This window comes from Chaetodon trifascialis, chromosome 10 (genome assembly GCF_039877785.1).
Source record: "Chaetodon trifascialis isolate fChaTrf1 chromosome 10, fChaTrf1.hap1, whole genome shotgun sequence".
Classification (NCBI taxonomy): Eukaryota; Metazoa; Chordata; class Actinopteri; order Chaetodontiformes; family Chaetodontidae; genus Chaetodon; species Chaetodon trifascialis.
In genome coordinates this window covers 12186552-12207829 of record NC_092065.1, presented here as the reverse complement: position 1 = coordinate 12207829, position 21278 = coordinate 12186552, and the positions used below count along the sequence as shown (strand labels likewise).

The following is a 21278-nucleotide window of genomic DNA, read 5'->3' as shown; positions in this document are numbered from 1 at the left end:
TTCCCTTTGGTTTAACGTTACTTACCATTACTAATCTTGACAGATAACATTTCATATTTGGCCAGGAGTCCTTCCATATTACAAGTAAATTTAGTCAGTTTTCTCCAAAGTAGAATTAAGACTAGCACTACTACAAGTTTTAAACGAACCAGCATTCAGCACCATAATTGTTAATTTATATGTTGTCTATTAAATCACAAACTTTGATTTTCATGTCTTAAAATTCACACTGATGATTTCACAGTAAAAAGACAATAACATTAGATTGACAATCAAAATAGTGATGAAAGTAGTAGTCTTTATTACATAAATTATGAACAGGAATGGTCTTTATTTGATAAATTAGGCTAGCCAGCTTGCCACTGATGAAAAACAAATATTTTTAAAGTATTATACAATTCATGATGAAGTCAGTGGTTGGCCAAAGTAAGTGTTAATGTTTCTTCAGTGTTGCGCTAAGAGTTGAAGGCTGGGGACACAAACCAAAAACAATACCTCAGTCATTCGCTCACTCATCCATCATCACCAACCACAGACAAGAAAGATGCATGATCAGCATTTCTAATACGTCATTTCAAACTTGTCTTTACAGTCACAGGGCCGGAAAGCCCTAATGAGGAAGAATGAAGTCTTGCAGTTCGTTTTCATCATTCTCTTCAGGTTCATTGCTCCTTGTAACAGCAGCTTTAGCAGTGCACTCTGCCTTCCTGGTGAAAGGACGACACGGGCCAGCGACAGTCTGATGCAGCCGTGGTTTGCTGCTTGAAATGTTGCCCATGCTTTTAGCAGAAGCACCTTCTTGCTTCTTGGCTGCGGTAGCATGATTCCTCCTGTACAGCTTACAGGATGCCACCAGAGGCTTTCCTATGTCCACCTGTTGGCTTTCTGTCTGGCGCAGCTTACTGTCCATGTGAGTATAGTGTAGATCCACCTTGATGACCACAGATTCCTAAGACAGGTAAATCATAAATGAAAATACATTGTCACATTTCTTCTAGAGACTTTCTTGTAAAGACTTGCTCTGACACATCATGGATTGCGTACCGTAAGCCTTTGAAGAGCACAAAGTCGCAGAGTACAGTCTGGGTTATCAGATGACTTTAACAGTAGGGTGTCCATCTCCTCTGACCTGCCAGGGCCAGAAAATATGTCTTCTATTGGCTGAGGATTCAGAGCATAAAACATTTCGTCAGGACATCAGCATTTTGCACCAGTTATATCAAAACATGTCCAAATACATTCTCAATAAACATGCAGTTAAATTGGCCCAGCTCTGCTAGAAATGTACTATGAAATTGGTGCATTTATAAATCAGCCACTAGATGTCAGTCTGCTCCAAGATTCCGTAGTCAAAAGTGTGCATGCATGCAGCAACAAAGAGAAGTACAGTGGGTAACCATTACAACTTCCTGCTTTGTCTGTGCTTGCAGCAGCCTGGAAGTCTATATATGGGCAGAACTTCCTCAGACATGTGAAACATGGGGGTGAATGGTCATCACTGTGAAATTCCTACGGGCTAATGGAAACTCACAGCGTTCAACGGTGAGCAACATGGAACATATGATGCAGATACAACTTGCAATTTTTACCACAGCTGAGTTTAATAACTTACGAAAGAAAATCAGTGAGGTGGCAAAAAACTGAAGGCCAAGATGACGTTTCTGTATACTGAACTTTTTTTGTGCCTGTATTGTATTCAGTGTGTGTCTTAATCAATACTGAAAGAGCCTTGCTACACGAATGTCTCCATATTGATCTGCTGTGGTTCCTACAGAGGTGACAATAAAACTTGACAGGATGATAGTCTTAAGTATAAATCAATACTTACAGGTATGCTACTCAGCGTGACCGTACAGTCCTGGGTTCGGGGGCCTGTAGTCTTCACAGTGGCAAAAGCCACCAAGACATTAGAGAACAAAGCTGAGAAGCTGACTTCCACTTCTACTCCGCATAGAAACATCAACCGCTTCTTCCGCGGTAGCTCTGAAAGGAGATATGAAAAGGTTTTTTTTTTTAAATTACGACTAAAAATAACATGCTCTAAAACTGTTTGACTGTACTTCTGTATTCTTATGGCATTAAGTTGCTGAGATAGAGCAGACTTTTTGTTGAGCTTTTGATTAACCACATTAGGGACTTTCAGCCTCCCTGTTAATTTAAGACACACATTTTAATCTTCCATCTGGTTGGAAAGAGATTGAGAAGATTCTCAGATTAGCCCAAGAGGTTAAGTTAAATTTGAGGAAGTTATTTCTTCCATGAGGCATGAAAATACACTGTGTAAAATTAATCAGTTCCCTGTTTTTGATTGATTAAAAACAATAAGTATCTTTTTCAAAGGCTGCTGTAAATTTCACATAAAACCAGAATGTCTGCATTTGGTTTGTCACATGCTGGAGCGTAGGAGGTGTGAGGAAGAGTAAACGGGACAATCTCTCTCTCATTCAACAGATCAATCAAATTGTGGTTTACCTCATGGAAGGTAATCTATATTTGGACATATTTTAAAAATTTCCTCAATGCAATTTGACCTAGAAGTTACTAAACATAGGAAGAAACGTGTAGGTTTGGGGAACATTTCCTCTACTCACCATTTGCTTGTCTCCAGCAGGCGTCTCGCAGGTGTAGTTCCCTTGTGTGGCCAGTGGTCCGAACTGGGTCTGCAAGGGATCGAGGTTCCTTCAGGGTGTGCCTGATCTCCACCACCTGCTTGCCTGTGACGAGAGGGTCTCTGCCTAGATCTGGGGCAGGGTAAGGGAGAAAATGCAGGTAAATATGATGCCTGTGAGATCTGATGACAAAACTCTTTGTCACATACAAAAATCCAGGGCGTTTTTACCATATTTTACTCTGACTACTTTGGCCAATTTTGGGAAAATCTTTACTTCATTAAAATCTTAGTAAACCTTTTTAAATATTTATCAAGTACAACAGCCTGTGCTCTAACACTAATTTCATCATGGGGCTGCCTGAATTTTGAGTTCAGAGAATCAAAGTTCATCAGATTCACATGGCTGGCTTTGAGGAACTTTGGGAACTCTGAAAAATGAGTTACGCACAGTAAACTGGACTGATTTTGTTTTGGAAAATCTCTTCTGACAGGATTTATTACATTCAAACATAGGAATCATTTATGAGGTTGACAGGGTGGAATGGCTGGCCAGTAGTGAAACCATGATCAAACAATTTAATATAGACTTATGCTTAGCTTTTGAGACGATTTGGTGTCAGGGATATTTTAAGCAGGCTGTCTTCACTATGTTCCCTTAATGGATGAGCAACCAGCAGCTCATTATCAACATCTTGAAAGCAGAGGCTTGGACATTTTAAGTGACTGCTCATATCGTGGATCTGGGATTTCAAATAAAAAGTACAAAGAGCGAAAAGTCAAAAACGCTGTTGTAGATATGTCATAACTTGCTCGTGTAAATATGTCCACATACACACAGAGTGCTCTCAGCGGGACGTCCTGCCCCGCCAGTGCTGATTTTGCGAGTGAACCAATGAGCGCGGTGGCAGGGGGTGCCCAAACGGCAGAGCAGCTGTCTTGCACTCTGCAGCTCTCAGGTTTCTTGCTGTTCTCTAGCCAACAGTATGAATTTCCAGAGAATGAGGTCACATGCTAATGGTACCTCGAAAAATTATTCTACCAGAGACCCATCAAACAGACCAACACACCTTCAAGACGGGACAACTTGATAACTCCCCACCCTGGCTCAGTCACAGCTATGCTATCAAGTCCTGAGTAAACAACACTAAAATGATTTGCCAAACATTATAAAACATGTCTGTGATCCACCCAGCACACAAAGAACAACCTGTCCTCTTCAGATCTGTTTACCCAAAAAGCTGTGAAGGTTTCATACTCTTTCAGCTTTGAGTTGATTTGAAGTACGTTTATACTTTAATCTCCAGCACTAATGACTAACTCATTCACTAACATGAATCATTTTATTGTCAGCCATAAATGTGTTCACTTGAATCGACCACTTCCTCCATGGTGAACACATGGCCACTCATCTACTAAATAGCAGAGCACATTCGAACTACCTTGTTACAGGGCCACTTTAGATAAGTTGTTAGGCTCATTTGGATTTAACACCATGTACTGTAATCAAAAACCAAAACCACAGCTCTGTTTGGAGGACTTACCCTCAGACACCTTCTCCAAGACGTGTGTGACTTTCTCAGACTGTAGGATGTGCGCGTTCAAGTACTTCGTGAAGATTCCAGTACTTTTCCCCCCATCCTGGACCTCAAAAGCCTCAGCATCTTCACACCTGCGTTGGTTAATAAAGGAAATGTTATTCTCGGACAGGTAGCAAAAGATTTAGTTCTGTTTTTTGAAAAATGATTCTTGGGTCACAAAGGCAATAATAACTGTGCTTGCACCATTAGATCTGTGGTTAATGGCTTCCATATTTGTAATGATATATGTACAAAGAAACAAATAAGAAAGTACATACGTGGCATAACCATAAACAGTGTTCCCACTGGGTTTCAATGGCATGATGCCTGAAGGTATGCAATCCTGGTGGTACCTTTAAAAAGAAAAATGCAGTTTTCAAAAGAACGAATGATTCAAAATAAATCCTGATTACTTGCACATTGTGACAAAATCAGCTACTATGGACAATATATAACAGTTTACATTTAATCATCAGCAATTTACAATGAATATGAAAATCTGTCATCTCTTAGTAAAACCTAAAATGAATTACTGCACCTACCATTTCCTACAGGTGTCCAGTAGGATCACACTCAGTGCGGTGCATCTTTGTTGCATGCTGACCATGATCCTCTGCACACAGACACAGTTTTCAGGTCGATACGGTTGCGGAGCATCAACAGCTACCAAGTAATTCCGCCCTGCGCGCTCATACCCGTGACCCGCATAGTAGAAAAGGCCTGTCAAGAGTGATAAAGTACACATCTGGTTACAGCTGCACAACCACAAGAATTGGAATCATAATCTGCAATGCTGGGGTAAACAATAGGTTACATTTGGAGCAGCTTAATGGTCACACTGGCAAGCAAAACAATGCCTCTTATCTATATAGCACATGTTTCAAAACACACGTGTTTTTCCTTTCTTTCATTATCAGCAAGAGAAAGTACAGAATAGTGACAGGCGGTATCATTCTGACACAGCATGACCGTTCTCTTAGCCTTACTTTTATTTTATCACCGAGATAATTTCATATTACAGCTCTGTGAGTAAAGTGTGTACCTGTCTGCTGTTAACAACAGTAGTGGCTTAGTTCCCCTCAACAGTATGACCAGTTGTTAAGCTGTATGCTCTAGCTGAACATTTTCATACGCTACAAGGCCACCTTTCTTTTATGTTTAACACTATCATCACATGCAGAGAGTCCAATTTATCCACCCACTCAGTCACTCATGCGTATAAAGCAAGCTATAATAAACCTCTTGTGGGTTCATGACCCATGACAAGTAGACAACAAGATAAGGACCACAGAACATGACAAAGGAAATTACAACGTTACATTTCAGACTGTTGAAATTACTGTCAGCATTTCACTAAGGAAGTTGAAACCATGAATCAACTCACCAATGTAGTCAATTTACAACACAATGTGTACGCAAATTATACTAACCATAAACTCCTCTGTCAAGGAGCTGAATGAACTTGTCAACCGCAGCCAGCATCTCCTCCCTGGTGAGATCCAGCAGGGAAACCACTCTGAAGCCAAGCTGCTGCAGGAGGTTAGACAGCTCGTGTACATCCATGATAGGGGCCATCAAGTCAGGGTGGTTGGAGTAACTCATGTTGCCAATCAGGAGGGCAACTTTATCGGTGGCTAAAACATCAGAGTAGAATTCTGATTAAAACACACGAGGAAATGAAAATACATGCCATGCGTGGGTAGACACGTCTTTTCATAAAACTGTACCTGTGAGCGCTCCAGGAGGAAGCTCATCAGTTTGCACTAGAAGAAAAAAAACAAAAGCACAAAATGAGTGTTTTTTACCAAAAATTCAGAAGTACTATGATTCTGTTGAGAAGACACACACAGAGCAGCACAGTCTAAGAACCTGACAGCTTTTTTTTTTTTTTTGACAGGCACTGTACCACTACAACATAAGTTACAAACAAGCGAAACATTTCATGAACTAGTTTCATTTTACATCACTTTCCTGTTGTGTGTCTAAGGCTCGGATCAAGTAGTATTTGGAGTCTAACAACTTCCTTTTAAGTCTGTAGAAATGGGAAAGTACCTCCAGCATAATGGAAATAACTTAGAGCCAAGTGCTAAATCAGTGGAATGAAAGGAGTGTAAAAAAAAAAAAAAAAAACGTTTTTTTTTTTCACAGCTGTTTCATTTGAAATGGAGGACGTAAAGTCAATGTACAATGAAATTACTGAGAAAAGGCAGACTTTTACCAAGCTGAAAAAAGCAGTTAGTTGCGACCTACTGATGTCAACATCGACTGGTTCAGTCCATCTCTCTTCTAGCACGTTAGATATGGAGCACAGGTATGATCCTCCATGTTCAGCTGTAGCACGGTCAATCTGCAAGTACCACAATAAATTATCTTTCTACCATTGTTTGTCTTTCAGCTATTTCCCCACATGTAAGTGTACTCAAGCAGAAATCAAAACAAGTACATGACTGAGCCAGTGAAATGACAGTAAATACAGCACTGTGTCAACAGTCACTAACAGCGCTGAGGCAAGTAAACACTCGTTGGTCGTTCTTTACCTGCAGCGTGTCACCAGTCTTGTCTGACAGCTGCTGTCCATTTCTGTACCACTGATAGTGTGGAGTGGGGATGCCAAAGGCAGCACAGCGGAGAGCGAGTTTTGCACCTTGTTGGACTGTCTGGGGTTTAGGGTTGACAGCGATGTGCGGCTCCCCCTGCCAGTGTTCTGGCAAGCCTGATGGGATTTGAAAAGACAGAGATATCGATTCAAACCCACAGCAATAAACCAGCAATATGCATGAAACTGCGGGCGATGCTGCAGATATGCAAAACAACTGCTACAGCACGATGCATACCTGACTTATCAATGTCCAGCACCTTCACTTTCACCCATTCGCTGAACACGCAGTTATAAAAGTGGTCATTCACTCGGCACACGTAGAGCTGAGTTTTCTTAGCTGTGACGGTCAGGTCTGCATCAGTGCCACCGGCCACCTTGAAAACAAATCAAAATAATGATAATAAAATAATAAGCGCTTAAGATCAGCGCAAGACTACGTCAAACATTGTACTGGTTTCTTGTTTCTTGTTATTTTAGGGTAATCCTTTATTTAAATGGGTGGCTTCAACGAGATTAAGACACCTGTGCAAACATGTACAGTGGAAGCAAAGAAAGAAAACACACAAAAACACACAATTCTCACACACAGCACACTTTATTTACAAGTTTTTTTGTAACACACGTGCAAAAGTAAATTCCACATACCTCCTTTTCATCATCAGTGAACCACTGGTAGTTGAGGACACCTGTGCCCTCAGCACGGACACTCAGGGTCACCTTATGGCTCACGGGCACGCACACACAGACGGGATGGCGCACTATGACGATGTCTGAAACAAATCAAGCGACAATCTCAGTCATCTGAGGGCAGACGGTGTTGTGTCTGTTCTCAAACGTAATGTTGAGATTAAACATACCTCTGATCATTATTCGACAGGGTTTGGGACGGGATCCGGTCATCAGTGCATTTTCTTGTTCTTATACCAGACTGTAAGAAGTGTGAGTTTAAAATTAATTAGTTTTTTCAATCACTCCCAAAAACTTGAGGGAAAAAAACGAAAACGACGAAATGAATAACATCAGGAAATCACTGTAACTCTGTTGGCCTCTCAGCCCTTAACTTCTCATTTCGAGTGAAGTGAGCTTTAAGCAGCGAACAATGCTACAAATTCAATCAGAAACATCTTGATTTTGACTTGATTGGTGATCAACACACAAATACAAACACACGCGCGCGCGCGCACACACACGTTTTAGTGCATACCTGCCCTCAGCCTTGTCCCTGTAGAGCATCTGTCGGACCTCCACCAGATTATGTTTTCCTCCTCTCAAGCTTCATAACTTAAATTCTATCAAGTAAACTCTTCCCTTTTCCCGGAACGAGACAGAGCACACGCGCACACACACATTACCGTAAACCTGTAATATTGGTGTATATAGCGGACCATGATAGGTCTCTCATTTAAGAGATCTGAAGAAATGCAGAGGTTTATCTTGATTTTAAAATAACAACATGCGTTGAATCGAAAAACACTCAAACAGACGAGCTTAATGTGGGTTTAGTCGGTACAAATGATGGCATGAGAATGGAAGTGGAACCGCTTTTCTTGACATTACGGTAATGAGCAATCTGGCTGCTTTTCAGTCGCTGAACAATCACAAACTGAGGTCGCGTTTATGGAGCAACAGTTAAAATGTGCCTTAAAACCCAACAAACTCACACTGTTTTCACTGAGATGGGAAATCACATTATATATAAGTTTTAGGCTGTTTCCTGTTGAATAAATTGCAACCCTATGGTGTCACCATGTAGTCGAGATGATTTCTTGCAGCCTATTTTTGGCCAATCTACATAGAAAACCACCTTTCACACCCATGAATTACCCCAGCTTCACGGTAGATGATTTATATACTGTGTATTCACACGCATGGTATGTGTAAAATGTGGCATACATTGTCAACGTGTCTAATAAAATTGTAGAACACCACCATACATTTTGACACAGCGCAACGTGTTGTCTTTAAATGGTTTTGAAAATATTGTCCTCAAGTCCTTTCAAAGAGTTTGTGATCATTTCTTGGCCATTCATTAAACCATATACAGACACAATATTGAAATAAGATGTTTATTAATGTTTAATTGGTCATTTCCTGTATACATTTAAAAATATAATTAAATACTTATTTTATCTTAAGCCTCTCTTTGCATACATACGGTATATTTACAAAAGGCTTTTAGGGTTAAATAAAGTTATTTGCTTGATTTGAGGATACGTTTTGTTTGTCTATGTTTGTTTGTTAAAGTTTTTTTTTTTATTGAATCTTTATTTAACTCGGAAAGCATCTTGGCCAATAAAGAACAGTGAGTTCACTATTAGAAATGCAATTATGAAATGATGAATAATTTTCTAATACAAGTGTATAAAAGATTTCATCAAAAAACTAAATATCACCAGAAAGTAACTCAAAAGCTGCCGAAAACAAGACCAATCTAAAAGGATAGCATACACATCAATAAAATATTATTACGACAATAAATAAAAGGGTAGATTTTGTCAGCTGAGCCTGTTTTTGTCTAATCGATGTGAAATGTGAGCAGCAAGTGGGTCTCTATGTTTTGACCATGTGTTGCAATACGAAGTGAGGGGGGCCGTCCTATAGCAGCTCTAGAGCAAAGCATAGGACGTAGACCATTGGCTGTTATCGACTACATCGTGAGCCATTTTCCACTGGATCTGTTTTGCAAATCCACATCCACTCCACAACAGTGTCTCAGCAAGATGGGACACCACGCGTCCAACTTATGGATCCAAACAAAGCAGTGAATACTTTACAGTATGGCCACTGATGATATTTAGGTTTTTGTGTTCTGGCTTTAATGGTTAGTTTTTGCTCTGAATTCAATTTAGCTTTTAGACTTCTTTGCTAAGTCTTAAGTCTAGTTTCGGAAAATCTGATGTGCTCTTGCACCTATTTGTAGGGCTGCTATAAATAGGCCCCTGCTGGCAACACATGCGTGTCTATGATAGGCAGTACAGAAGCTTTCTTCACACACAGTCTCCAAAGCAACACTGGCAACACCTCAATGGTAAGTTGGAAAATTTACCAAGTTTTAAGGTGACCAAGAGATACATGAATTATATTCCTAACACGTACAAGTATATAACATGTCTTAGATTGGTGTTTGAGCACTAACAACCCTTCCACAACCTGATAGCTGATCCTATTTATAACTTGCTCCATGCAAGTACTTTGCTTGGTTAGAAAGGACAAGCATTGAGTCTCAACTGTGTCTTTGAATTTTGTACAAGCAAATAACCCAGAGTGTATCGCATTCTATCTTCCACTGACTTCCAACAGATTTTAGTACTATTATTAAGCGATTCTTTTTTTCTCCAGGGGCTTTTACATGGATACCACCATTACATTTGAGCCTTGAACAAGCTGTGGACGTGACCAAGACTATTTTTATACCGTGGGTGATACATTTATCTTGGATTTTATATTTTTTCTGAATTGCTTCAGTGGACAATGACTTCCAGAAGGCCCATGACTCGCTCTTATTCTGGCAATGGGAGGACAAGCAGCTTCAGCGAAGAGGAGGGCAACTCTTCCAATGGCCGTTCAGAAAGCCGCAATACTTACCTCTCAAATGTTAGGCCTGAAAACAGGTAGATAATCTCATCTATAATCTATGTATACACAGAGCATGTAAATCTGTTTCTTGTGAAGCAGAGCTGTAGGAAAAAAGAAACATTTATATTGCATGATGGTCAAGAAACGCATCTGGGTCAGGGAAACAAGTTAAAACAATCACATAACTGAAAATGTCTCTGTATATTTAAATTCACTTAGCTGGAAAGCGTAAATGATAACACTAGTCAAACCATAGATTTTTGCCATATTGTTCAACATGACACATTGTGGGTCAAACATCACATTTATCACATCTTTTAGGCGTGTTCCTGTTTCTAATCTACAAAAAATAAGAATAATAAAGCAGTCCTTTTGTCAAAGAGGAGGGCAGATCTTACTATTTTATGTAGGTGGGTTCTAAATACGCAGATTTTAATCATTGACGTCCCTTCATTTGCCTCCTCTCTGAATAGCTATTCAAGGTATTCTCACTACAGGCCAACGAGGTAATCATACTTTTGAAACATTCCTCCCAACTAACATCTTAACCACAAAAACTGGTTTTCCCCAAGAATGAAACCTACACACGTTTGAACTGTAATGTAAGTGTCCGGTTTGTCCAGTGTTGCCTTCAGTTTTAGTGATGAACATCAGTTTTAGTGTTGGATTGACATCTTTGTTTTGCTTGACATCTCACAAGTCTCTGTGTTACTCCCTCACACTCCCGTCACTACCAGAAATTTCTATTAACATCCTTTCCTTTTAATTAAGAAAGCAAATTGGAATGTACTGCAAAGAGGCGAGGAGGTAACTGGAATGATACCAAAGTGGATAACTGTCTACTCTCTAATGCAATAGTGTTTGCTTACAGGAGCACGCTGTGCAGCGTCATGGCTCAGCTGACTGAGGACATCCAGCCATCCTTTGAGACCACCTTGAAATCAAAGGCAGTGTCAGAAAACTGTAATGTGAAGTTCTCCTGTGTGGTGTCAGGTAGGTGTGCTCTTAACAGCTTTATGATTTGCATCCCTCATCTTATTGTTTCTTGGAGTAACTGCAACTTCTCAGGTTGTCTGTGGTGTGAGGAGACAGGATGTGACTAATTTGAAAAGGAAGGACTTCATCTTGAAACCACTGAAGTGAACTGCTTTGTTCATCCTGAACTGCTCCATAAAAACACATCAGACCATGTATTATTCAAGCTGGTTTTTCAGGACATTGTGTTTTGATTACAGGCAGTTGGGATGGGTGGGGCCATCCAACAGCTGCTGTTTCTCTCTGTGACACATCACCAACATGATGCAACATCCTAGAACACATTCATGCCAAAGCTTCAATTCTGCATTTTGTTCACTGCATAATTTCCCAAAATAATTGTTCATATAGAAGCATAATTCAAACAAATTGTCTCTTAGGTCATGGCCCTTCATGTAACAAATGTTCATCAATAGTGTTATGGGGCACAATGTTTGTAACTCAGTGGCAATCAGTTGATCATAGTCTATCCATGTTTTTAGGTTACCCAGCTCCAGAACTGAAATGGTATAAAGATGACATGGAAATGGACCGATATTGTGGACTCCCAAAATATGAAATTCGTCGTAATGGAAAAACCCACACCCTCCATATTTACAAGTACGTAACATAACACTTTGCTAGAATGATCTGTTGCATCCATCCAAATTATTAGAAATGCACCTTTTTGGGTGTTTTATTTTCTATTTTTTGCAAACAGGTTACCCATAATATAGAGATTAAGATGTGTCTCTGTTTTCAGCTGCACTTTGGATGACGCTGCCATCTATCAGGTCTCAGCCAGCAATAGCAAAGGTATTGTCTCCTGCTCGGGAGTTCTGGAGGTTGGCACCATGAATGAGTACAAGATCCACCAGAGGTTCTTTGCCAAGCTGAAGCAGAAAGCAGAGAAGAAGAGGAGTGACTTAGAGGTGCAGACCAAGAAAGATGATAAAGAAAATGTTGAGAAAGAGAAACGGCAAAGTAGCCCAGAACGTCCTCAAAGGAAGCGTCACGCCCCACCACCAGAGGAGAAACCAGCGGTCAAGAAGCCTGAAGCTGTGGAACAACTGGGAGCTGCTGCAGAACCTAATGGAGTTAGCTCTGAAGTCAAGGAAATAATGCCTGTGACATCCAAAGACAGTGAGCTGGACAAGGAGATATCTCCATCCGAGAAAACCTTGACCAAAAAGAAAATAAAGATCTCAAATGGTGTAGATGCAGCAGTTAACGGCAGCAGCAGCAGCAGCAGCAGCAGCAGCAGCAGCAGCAGCATCAATAGCAGAAGCCATATGATGGGGAATGGAGGTGAAAACTGTTATGATGGAGGGATCGGTCTGGCACAGTTTCTGGCAGAGACTCTCCAGTCCCAGGCTTCTGAGGAGAAACTGAACTCACCTCGAGGGGAGAAACCTAAAGAAATGGATATACCCATTTTAACTGCCAGTAAAGAGAAACAGAGAGACCAAGAGAGGATGCAAAAAGAGAGGGAGGAACAGGAAAAAGCATTTGAGGAAGAGGATGAGAGAGAGAAAAGGAGAGAAGAATCGGCCATAGAAAGAGAGAGAGAAAGGGAAAGGCCAATGGCAATGTCACATACAGTACCCTACACAAAACATGGTTCAGAAGTCAGACATCACAGCAAGGCTCACAAGGACCACGACCACCACAACATCCAGGCTTCTATCTCCTCTATGCTCCACACAGTCAAAGACTTTCTCTTTGGTAAGACTAAAAAGGACTCCCATGATCACGTTGAGAGGACGGAGAGAGAGTCTGACCACTCGTCTGCTTCGATGCAGCCTTCTCAACCGGAAACGCCACCATCATTTCGGCTCCAACTGAAGCATAATGAAGTGTGCACACCTCTCACAGAGGATGTTGTGCCAATGGAAGTGGATAAGCCAAGGGAGCCTACAGAAACGGTCGATATAGACCAGCAACCAGTGTCAATGGGGCTGCAGGAACATAAGCATGAAGACATTGTTCTACACACAGACCTGCTACCAGCTCATAAACCGCCACCTGACAAAATAGAGGAGTCCACGGGGCAGAGTGTCAAGGAGGCTGGTGATGCTGTGGAGCCCATGGAGGTGTCTGCTGGACCACAGAACAGCAGGCCAGTTGAAGAAATGTCATTGTCTGGCCTTCAAGTTCTCACTGAGGTATGTACAAGTGGTCTTGCAGGGCAGCTGACTGTCACCTAAGAGTTATATATAGACTGCATTTGTGTGAAAAGATAGTACAAGATGAGCTACTTCAGGGCCAAAGCCTGAACTATGCTAACTATGACATAGTTTAGGCTTTGAGCTGCTGGTGGTTGTGGTAGATCAGAAGCAAGTAGTTAGATGTTGTATTCATGGGACAACACTTTAAAAGATACAGTAGAATATCAGTGATCAGTGACTGGTGGAGTGAGTCAGGCTGGCCATGTGAGACTGTGGTTTCACTGCATCCATGTCGTTGAAGAGTGACAAACCAAACAAGATAGTGTGGGAGAAATAAGGAACGGGACAACTTGCACTTAATATGTGTGGGGGTGGGGGATGTTGTCTATCTGCACTGCACACTGTAAGATAGGATGGGGAATATCTCAGATGCTGGCTGTGATGAGTGGGACACCAGTGCGTCAGAGATCATGATGAAACCTGAATGTCAGAGGCAGTTCTCATATTACAAACAGGGCTTTGCATGACAGAGGGCCGTGCGGTGTGGATGTGAGGGAGTAGAGAGAGTGCTGTAGCAGGTCTCAGCTTGAAAGCAGGGCCTCGTCACATTGGCCACATTCCTCACTTGTTTTATGCCTCTCTTTGAAGTGATAAGGCTGGAACTCTTTTTGTTGTTGCCAATATATGTCTGTGTAGCTTCAGCAAAAGCCAACAAGTCAACAAATATAGCGGCCATATTCAGTTGAAATCCACTGAAGTAATGGCCAAACCTTAGAGGATACTTTTTAATACTCTCAAAACACCTATTTTTAAAAATTCAATCTAAACTTTAAGTGGTTTTGGTTGCAAATGTCAAAAATCACTCAAATATTACGCTTAGTAGAATGTTAATTATTCGCCTGTTCGTTTGAAGAGAAAGTTGGGAGGAATTTGGTGAATTATGTGATAATATCTGAAAGTTTATGTGGCTGTTTTAATCCATCAAAATAAAATATTCACTCAAAGTCCGATATTTGTTTTTGATAACAGACAAGATCCTGTAATTGATTAAAATCCTGATAGTATGCATTTATTAATTGTTTTGTGTCTTGAAGTGCACTATCATGGCATATACATTAATTCTGCATTGTGCATTAACATCCACTCATGTGGTGCATGACATGTGGAAAAGGGAACCGCTCCACCTGCAGAGCGATCATTAAGTCCATAATGTGGAACAGTTGGACCTTTGTTATTCTTGATGGACAACTAGTTGAAGGAAGTCAAACCATTTATCTGAACAATGTTTGCTCACATGAATGTGACATGCATTGACACACAGAGGTGTAGTGATGACCACAGCTTCATTTTTAGACTGAATGTGACACCAGTTCCCTGCCATCGAAAGCAACGACTTCTTTTTTTCTCAGCAGTCACTGCTGGCCAAACATGCTGTCACGTGGCGGCATGTGTCTTCCTTACTCTTCTGCATAAAGTAATGGGGTGGACAGCAAAAACAGGGGCCATAAGGGGGAAAACCCACTTCTATTTGTAGCTTCAAACCTTACTTCTAAATCGTCTTTTCTGTGCTTTTTTTTTTTTCAAGAATATTATAATTGAGATTTTTTCACATTAATCCCGCATAGTCAGGTTTCATTCTTTGTCATTTGTTTCCTCAACAGCTTGATGAATGATCCAGATGTGCACAACAGTTTTATGTGATTCACACATGTTTGTGACTCTTGCCAAGAGACACGAGCTGTCATTCATTCACTGCCCAGCAAACGCTTTGTGTAAACAGCACACTTGTGTCAGTCATGTGGGAAATCCCCTGTCTGTGTTTCAACATAAGAACAGAGCGAACAAGCACTTCCAACCTCAGCTGAATTGCTTAATGAATGATTAACATAAAATTAGGATAAAATCTATGTTCACTTAGGAATACAATTCTAAACTAAAAACATAAACCCTGTTTGTTAAGGGTCAGTTATTTAAACATTTTATTGGTCGCTTGCATGTGTAAACACTTGGTTTCAGCTACCCTGCACGTGACATGAAGTAAAGCAGTTCCTGAAATAAGCTTACAGACCATAAAGCACAAGCATATATTGATTTACTGTAGTTGCTCCGCATAGTTTTCTGAGCCATTTATTGTCTGCCTATTGACTGGTAATTGATCAACTGTTCAGAGTCTAACCACAAGGCTCTTCTTCTCTGTCTGGGTTATAATGCTGCATTGCAGTGTCACGTTTGTTAGCATCTGTCATGGCTCATACTTCTGTTGATTTATGGTAGAAAAACATGCCTCAGTCTAAAAGTGTCACAGCATCACACTGTCAAAGGTCACTGCAGTAAGTTTGTCGTAACAAGCTTCTTAAAAATACTGTAACCTCTTCAATATAACACTGGATGTTTTTTCCAGTGCAGTCTCTTTTTTTCCACTGCAGCCACCAACAAATCAGACTGTTAGAAATGTTTTGCATGCCAAAGAATCAAACCCAGCATTGTAAAGCATGTCTGTTAGTTCATTATGAAAGACAAACACTGCTGTATCTGCTAATGCAGTGAAGTACTAAAATGCTTTATTTGATTGCTTTCCATCAGGTCTCAGTTATCAAAGAGGTCCCCATATACCAGCAAGAACCAGATGGCCTGGTAGTTTCATCACAGCCCAGTAACCAGGCTGCAAGAGATGAGTCTTCACTGAGAGAAGATATATCTGTCTTGCCACAGACCCAAGCTGGTTATGTAGAAGAATCCTCCCCCACACCCACCCTCACTAGTGTGGAAGAAAGCTGGACTCCCCCCAACAGAGTTATCTTAGTGTCAGACAGCCACAGTCCTGGAGAAGCACCCACTAAAACTTTGCGAGAAGAGGACATGAGTGTTGATGAGTTGAGCAAAGAAGGCAAAACTGACACAGATGAGGGCCGTTCTTCCAATAGCTTACATGAGGAAGAGAAAGCTGAAGTGAAATCGAACAGACAGCCGTGCTCAGATATAAACAGATCTGAGATTACTGAATTGACAGCATTTTCACTGGAAGAGAGAATAGAGCCATGTGAATCTAAGACACCAGATCAGGTGCTTTTACCTCTGTCTACTGTGGCAGCTTGTGGTGTAGAGAGAGATAATGTGAAAGAAGAGGTTGAACCAGCTTCACTGATTCAGGAAATGAATGTAGGATTTCCTCCCACAGCAGCCCCAGAGAGTTTAGAGAAGGGTGACCTAAAAATACAGCAAACAAGTACCTCTCCTATAGTAGAAGGAAGCACAGAAGCCCCAAATCTCAGTGAAGCGAGTCCAAACTCATGTTTTAGAAGCAGTGAGGAGAGAGGTGAATTGAAAGAGATGTTCATTTCTCCTCTAGAGAAAGATTTACAAGTTAGCTCGTGCAATGATCTAAAAACACAAGAGCCAAAAAATTTAGAAGATGTGAGCGCTGAAGCGAGGAATGGGTGTTTACAGTATGAGGTGGAGACAGAAAAGAGGGATCCAGTAATTGCAGAGGAGTTTGATGAATCAAAGAGCCTTTCAGTAACAAAAAATAAGGAATGTATTTATAGTGTTTTGGAGGAACAGAGTAATGTTGCACAGCAAGACAGCAGTGAGAGACAACTGTGTTGGCCCTCAGAGAATATTCCACAAATCCAAATATCTTCTATTGAAGACACCCCAGATATTACACCAACTGTGCCTGATGTAAACCCAAATGAACATTTTGTGATCCCAAAAATCGAAGTAATAGAGCCTGAGCTCAAAGACTGCACTCTGCCACTAACTATTTTGGCACTAGACAGGCAAGAGTTGGAGCCAGCTATTTTGCAAAAACATGATGCAACTGGTTTCACGTCAGCGGTAATAATCCAAGACCAGCACATGACTGATTCTTCAAGTTTGTTGCCCACGCAGAAAGGAATGCAGAATGATTATAACCTGTCACCTACAGAAAAAGTAAGGGAAGTTGCACAATTACATGACAAGACAGAAATGTGTGAGGGGGAGCAGCCACACGTGAAAAGCTGTGAACAACTTCCTCAGATGGATTTTGCATCAGTTCCTCTTATTAGTGTTTCATGTACTGATAACAAAGAGGATGATGTATATGTAAACACCCACATGTCAGATGCGCCACAGACCTTTGAAACTCCAACAGTGCCTTTGTTTGTGGTGCCACCGATCTCTATCACTTGTCATGAAAGTGATTGCGCATTCAGACAGTCCACTCAAGTCAGTGAATCAACCGAAACTGCTGCCACACAAAGTAAGAAACATGACCAAGAAGAAATGGCAAATAAGAGTATAAAAGAGAACACCCTCTCTATTCTACATGAAGCTCTTTTACCAACGGTTGGTGACAATGTGCCATCATTCAGTAAAACAACAGACGACAACATTGTCCCTGAAATCTTGAAAGCAAAACCCCTTAAAGAGGCCAAGATAGAGAATTCCATGTCTGCTGAGGACCTCCAAAGAAACAGACCGTCTGTTGAGAGACTCTGCTCTAAACCCCCAACACATCCGTCACTGAGTCCGGCCAGTCTCCGCAAATTCATGTCCAAAGCTGCTCCAGACTCAGACAATGTGGGTGACCGTCAGAGTGACAAGGCAGACGATGATCTAAGTGGAGGCTCAACACCAACATCATCCCTCTCATGTGAAAGCAGCCCCCGGCTGAAGCGCAGAGACAGTCTGTCACTCATACGCTCTGCCACGCCCGAGGAGCTTGCCTCCGGAGCTCGTCGCAAAATCTTCATCACAAAACCTAAAGAAGATGCAGAAGGAGCAGCTGTTGGTGTGCTTGACACTCAGGGCAAGAAGGAGACCCCCTACATGTCACCCAGCCAGGCTCGCAGAGCAGCATTACTACAGGCTTCCACAGGACAGAATACACCGCCGATGGAGAGGCGCTCTCCACTGCTGAGCCGCAGAAAGGTCACCTTGGAGGTGCCAAAAGTCGTGGAGGAGACTCCCAAAGAAGAGCCAGCCAGCCCCAAACGAGAGGAGAAACCACCTGAGAAGAAGCTAGACCCTTTGAAAGGTAAAGAATCAATCTAAACTAATCCTAAAAGATGGAATAGTCTTTATCTTGTGAAGGTATTATGTTGTGTGCATATTTTCCAATAAGGGCTACATCAGCTGGTTGATCAGAGTGTGATCAGAGCACTGGTGCTTGAGGAGGTGGAAACATTAGAAAGTCTTCATTCTTCAGTACAGTATACAGTATGTTTACTTTGGACACCCCCTCTCTCGTGCACCAACAGCTCCGCAGGTCATCCGTAAGATCAGGGGAGAGCCGTTCCCAGATGCCTCCGGACATCTGAAGCTGTGGTGCCAGTTCTTCAACGTACTCAGTGACTCCACCATTAAGTGGTACAGAGACGAGGAGGAAATACTAGAGGTGAAGAGAAGGTAAATCCCCTTCTTTTACAACATCAACACTACTCTAACCACCTGTAACACAAATCAACAGCAATATCACATGGTATTCAATGTGTAGTAAAATTATTGCTTGTCACCTTTTTCACTGCTATTATTTTGAGGATTTCCACCGAACATGGCTGCTAAAAATGGACAGGTTCCAAATATGAAACAATAATGCGACAATGATGAACAGGATTTATTTGGGCCTCAGAGCGCATCCCATGGCCTTCTGTCATTCTCATATTATCACTGCAGAGACGCCCTGCTCATGTGACTGTGAACCCCACAGCTGTGACACAGAGAGGTGAATCTCTGGCGAGACACAGAAACCGTAACCTGACACAATATTTTTCCCATCTCCAGGGGGCATTAAAAGTCTATATATGTGCTATTGGCTGCTCTGTCAGCAGATTGCTGCCACACAGCATGACCCACTGATTCACAGTGACACCTTGTGGCTGGTTGTTGAATCTTGGCAGTATGACAAAACTCAGATGTGCCAATCAACATGATGTCTTTATGATTATGTTTTGTTTTCCTTCTTTTTCCCCAAGTGGTGGAGATGAAAGCCAAGTAGCTCTGGCTGTTGTTCTAGCATCCAGCCAAGACTGTGGGGTATATGGCTGTTCAATCAGTAATGAATATGGGACTGACACAACTGACTTCCTGCTCAGCGAAGACAGTAAGATACAGTATGCCCGGAGACATCAAGCATGATATCTACATCTTATATTATCAACTGTGCATTTTATGAGTCTTTTCTCTGTTTTACAGTTTTGTCTGAGATTTTACTAAAAGATGATTTGGAAGGTACATTTCCCAGTTCTCTATTTACCATATCAGACTTTTTAAAAACATTTTCTGTAAATTATTATTGTAAATATCTGATTCCGTTTTCCTCAAGTTGGAGAGGAGATCGAGATGACCCCACTGCTGTTCACCAGAGGCCTGGCTGATTGTGGCAGCTGGGGTGACAAGTACTTTGGCCGCATAATGACGGAGACTTTGCACACCGGGGAGGGCTGCACTCACAAATCCAGTAGAGTGAAGGTCATTTACGGCCTGGATCCCATCTTTGAGTCTGGAAGCACCTGCATTATCAAAGTTCAAAACCCCATCGCTTATGGGACCAAAAAGGAGAGTAACCTTGCGGAGAGAAATGCGGAGATTACTAAGCAAGTGAGTCATGGATTTATTGTCCAATAGTCTTTGGTAAATTGCTCCCAATAAACTCCAAGTGATTGCAATTACAGTGCATTAATCTGCTCTATTATATGCCTTGTGTTGCCAGGAATGCAAAGTACAAAACATGATTCGAGAATACTGTAAAATCTTTGCTGCTGAAGCAAGAGTTATTGACAACTTTGGCTATTCACTAGAGTAAGTACTTATTATAAAACATCTCTGATAATTAGTTCCTCCTAAAATATACAACACTGCTTGTGATCAACCCTCCATTAATTGTTTTGTGTTGCCCACAGAGTGATTCCTCAGTATCTGATGTACCGGCCTGCAAACTCTGTGCCATATGCCACAGTGGAGGCTGATCTCAAGGGTGTCTACCTCAAGTATTGCATGGTGGATCCTAAAGGCAGGCTGATTACACAAACCGTGTCTGAGGTTGAGCAGAAATGCAGCACCTTCCAGCATTGGATCCATCAGTGGACACATGGCAATATGCTGGTCACTCGGCTGGAAGGTGAGGCACACATACAGGTTCTAAGTGAAGTGGCCATTTATCAATTTATGGGAATGATAATACTTATAATCACCCGTGATTCATTTTTGCAGGTGTGGAAACGAAGATTACAAATGTTAGAGTAGTGACCAAGTCGAAAGGGTTTGTATTTAACTAGTACATGCAAATGTTTTTCTTTGTGTTCTATCAGATTATCTGGATTAAAATGTTGTCCCTTGTATTTTAGATATCAAGGACTAACAGAGTATGGCTCTCCTGAAGTATTCGAACAGTTCCTGACACACCATCAGTGCAACTACTACTGTGGACTTCTTGGATTGCACCCACTTAAGACAATGGATAGTCTGCAACAGCCCACCAAGATGAAGGGCTCCAGGAGCCCCCTGCTCAACCGCAAGTTGGGCTCCAGCAGCCCACAGCTGCAACGGAAAGGACAAAGCCCCCAGATGTTTAGAAAGGCAAATTCTAGTCCAAAGGTCACTAGAAAAGTTCAAGAGGCAGAGGACAATAAATCAAGTGCCAAATCCAAGCCCGCAGAAACAGTTGGTGTCCTTGAAATGAGGTAGGGAAAAAGTGCCTCTTTTGTGTCAAGCAAGATTTTATTGCTTTTAATGTTAGTATCACCTGTTTC

The 21278-nt window shown here is 41.5% G+C and overlaps 2 protein-coding genes across 2 annotated transcripts; one reads left to right on the top strand and one right to left on the bottom strand.

The window, feature by feature from the left end:
- Window positions 1–279: 279 nt before the first annotated feature.
- On the bottom strand, window positions 280–8136 carry malt3 (MALT paracaspase 3). The gene is made up of 15 exons (XM_070971769.1): window positions 7992–8136; window positions 7645–7715; window positions 7433–7557; window positions 7023–7161; window positions 6726–6901; window positions 6439–6535; window positions 5916–5951; window positions 5619–5822; window positions 4731–4908; window positions 4467–4541; window positions 4153–4280; window positions 2592–2741; window positions 1829–1983; window positions 1045–1161; window positions 280–949 (listed from the first exon to the last, which is right to left on the bottom strand). Exons 2-15 carry the CDS (start codon window positions 7685–7687, stop codon window positions 611–613), a joined length of 1962 nt encoding a protein of 653 aa, XP_070827870.1. The 5' UTR covers window positions 7688–7715; window positions 7992–8136; the 3' UTR covers window positions 280–610.
- A 2122-nt stretch (window positions 8137–10258) lies between these two features.
- On the top strand, window positions 10259–21213 carry alpk3a (alpha-kinase 3a). Its single transcript, XM_070971911.1, has 13 exons — window positions 10259–10398; window positions 11235–11356; window positions 11881–11998; window positions 12141–13542; window positions 16129–18565; window positions 18789–18936; window positions 19503–19630; window positions 19723–19758; window positions 19853–20127; window positions 20240–20328; window positions 20430–20647; window positions 20740–20788; window positions 20874–21213. The coding sequence occupies exons 1-13, from the start codon at window positions 10259–10261 to the stop codon at window positions 21211–21213; spliced, it is 5502 nt and encodes a 1833-aa protein (XP_070828012.1).
- The last annotated feature ends 65 nt before the right edge of the window (window positions 21214–21278 follow it).

Bases quoted from the DNA above. Each gene is read 5' to 3' on its own strand.
- alpk3a (XM_070971911.1), top strand. From the start codon at position 10,259: ATGACTTCCAGAAGGCCCATGACTCGCTCTTATTCTGGCAATGGGAGG. The intron at 10,399-11,234 runs GTAGATAATCTC...GTTTGCTTACAG, and splicing joins AATGTTAGGCCTGAAAACAG to GAGCACGCTGTGCAGCGTCA. The intron at 18,566-18,788 runs GTAAAGAATCAA...GTGCACCAACAG, and splicing joins GAAGCTAGACCCTTTGAAAG to CTCCGCAGGTCATCCGTAAG.
- malt3 (XM_070971769.1), bottom strand. From the start codon at position 7,687: ATGACCGGATCCCGTCCCAAACCCTGTCGAATAATGATCAGAG. The intron at 6,902-7,022 runs GTATGCATCGTG...AAATCCCATCAG, and splicing joins GCTGGACATTGATAAGTCAG to GCTTGCCAGAACACTGGCAG. The intron at 4,909-5,618 runs GTTAGTATAATT...CACTCTTGACAG, and splicing joins CCTTGACAGAGGAGTTTATG to GCCTTTTCTACTATGCGGGT.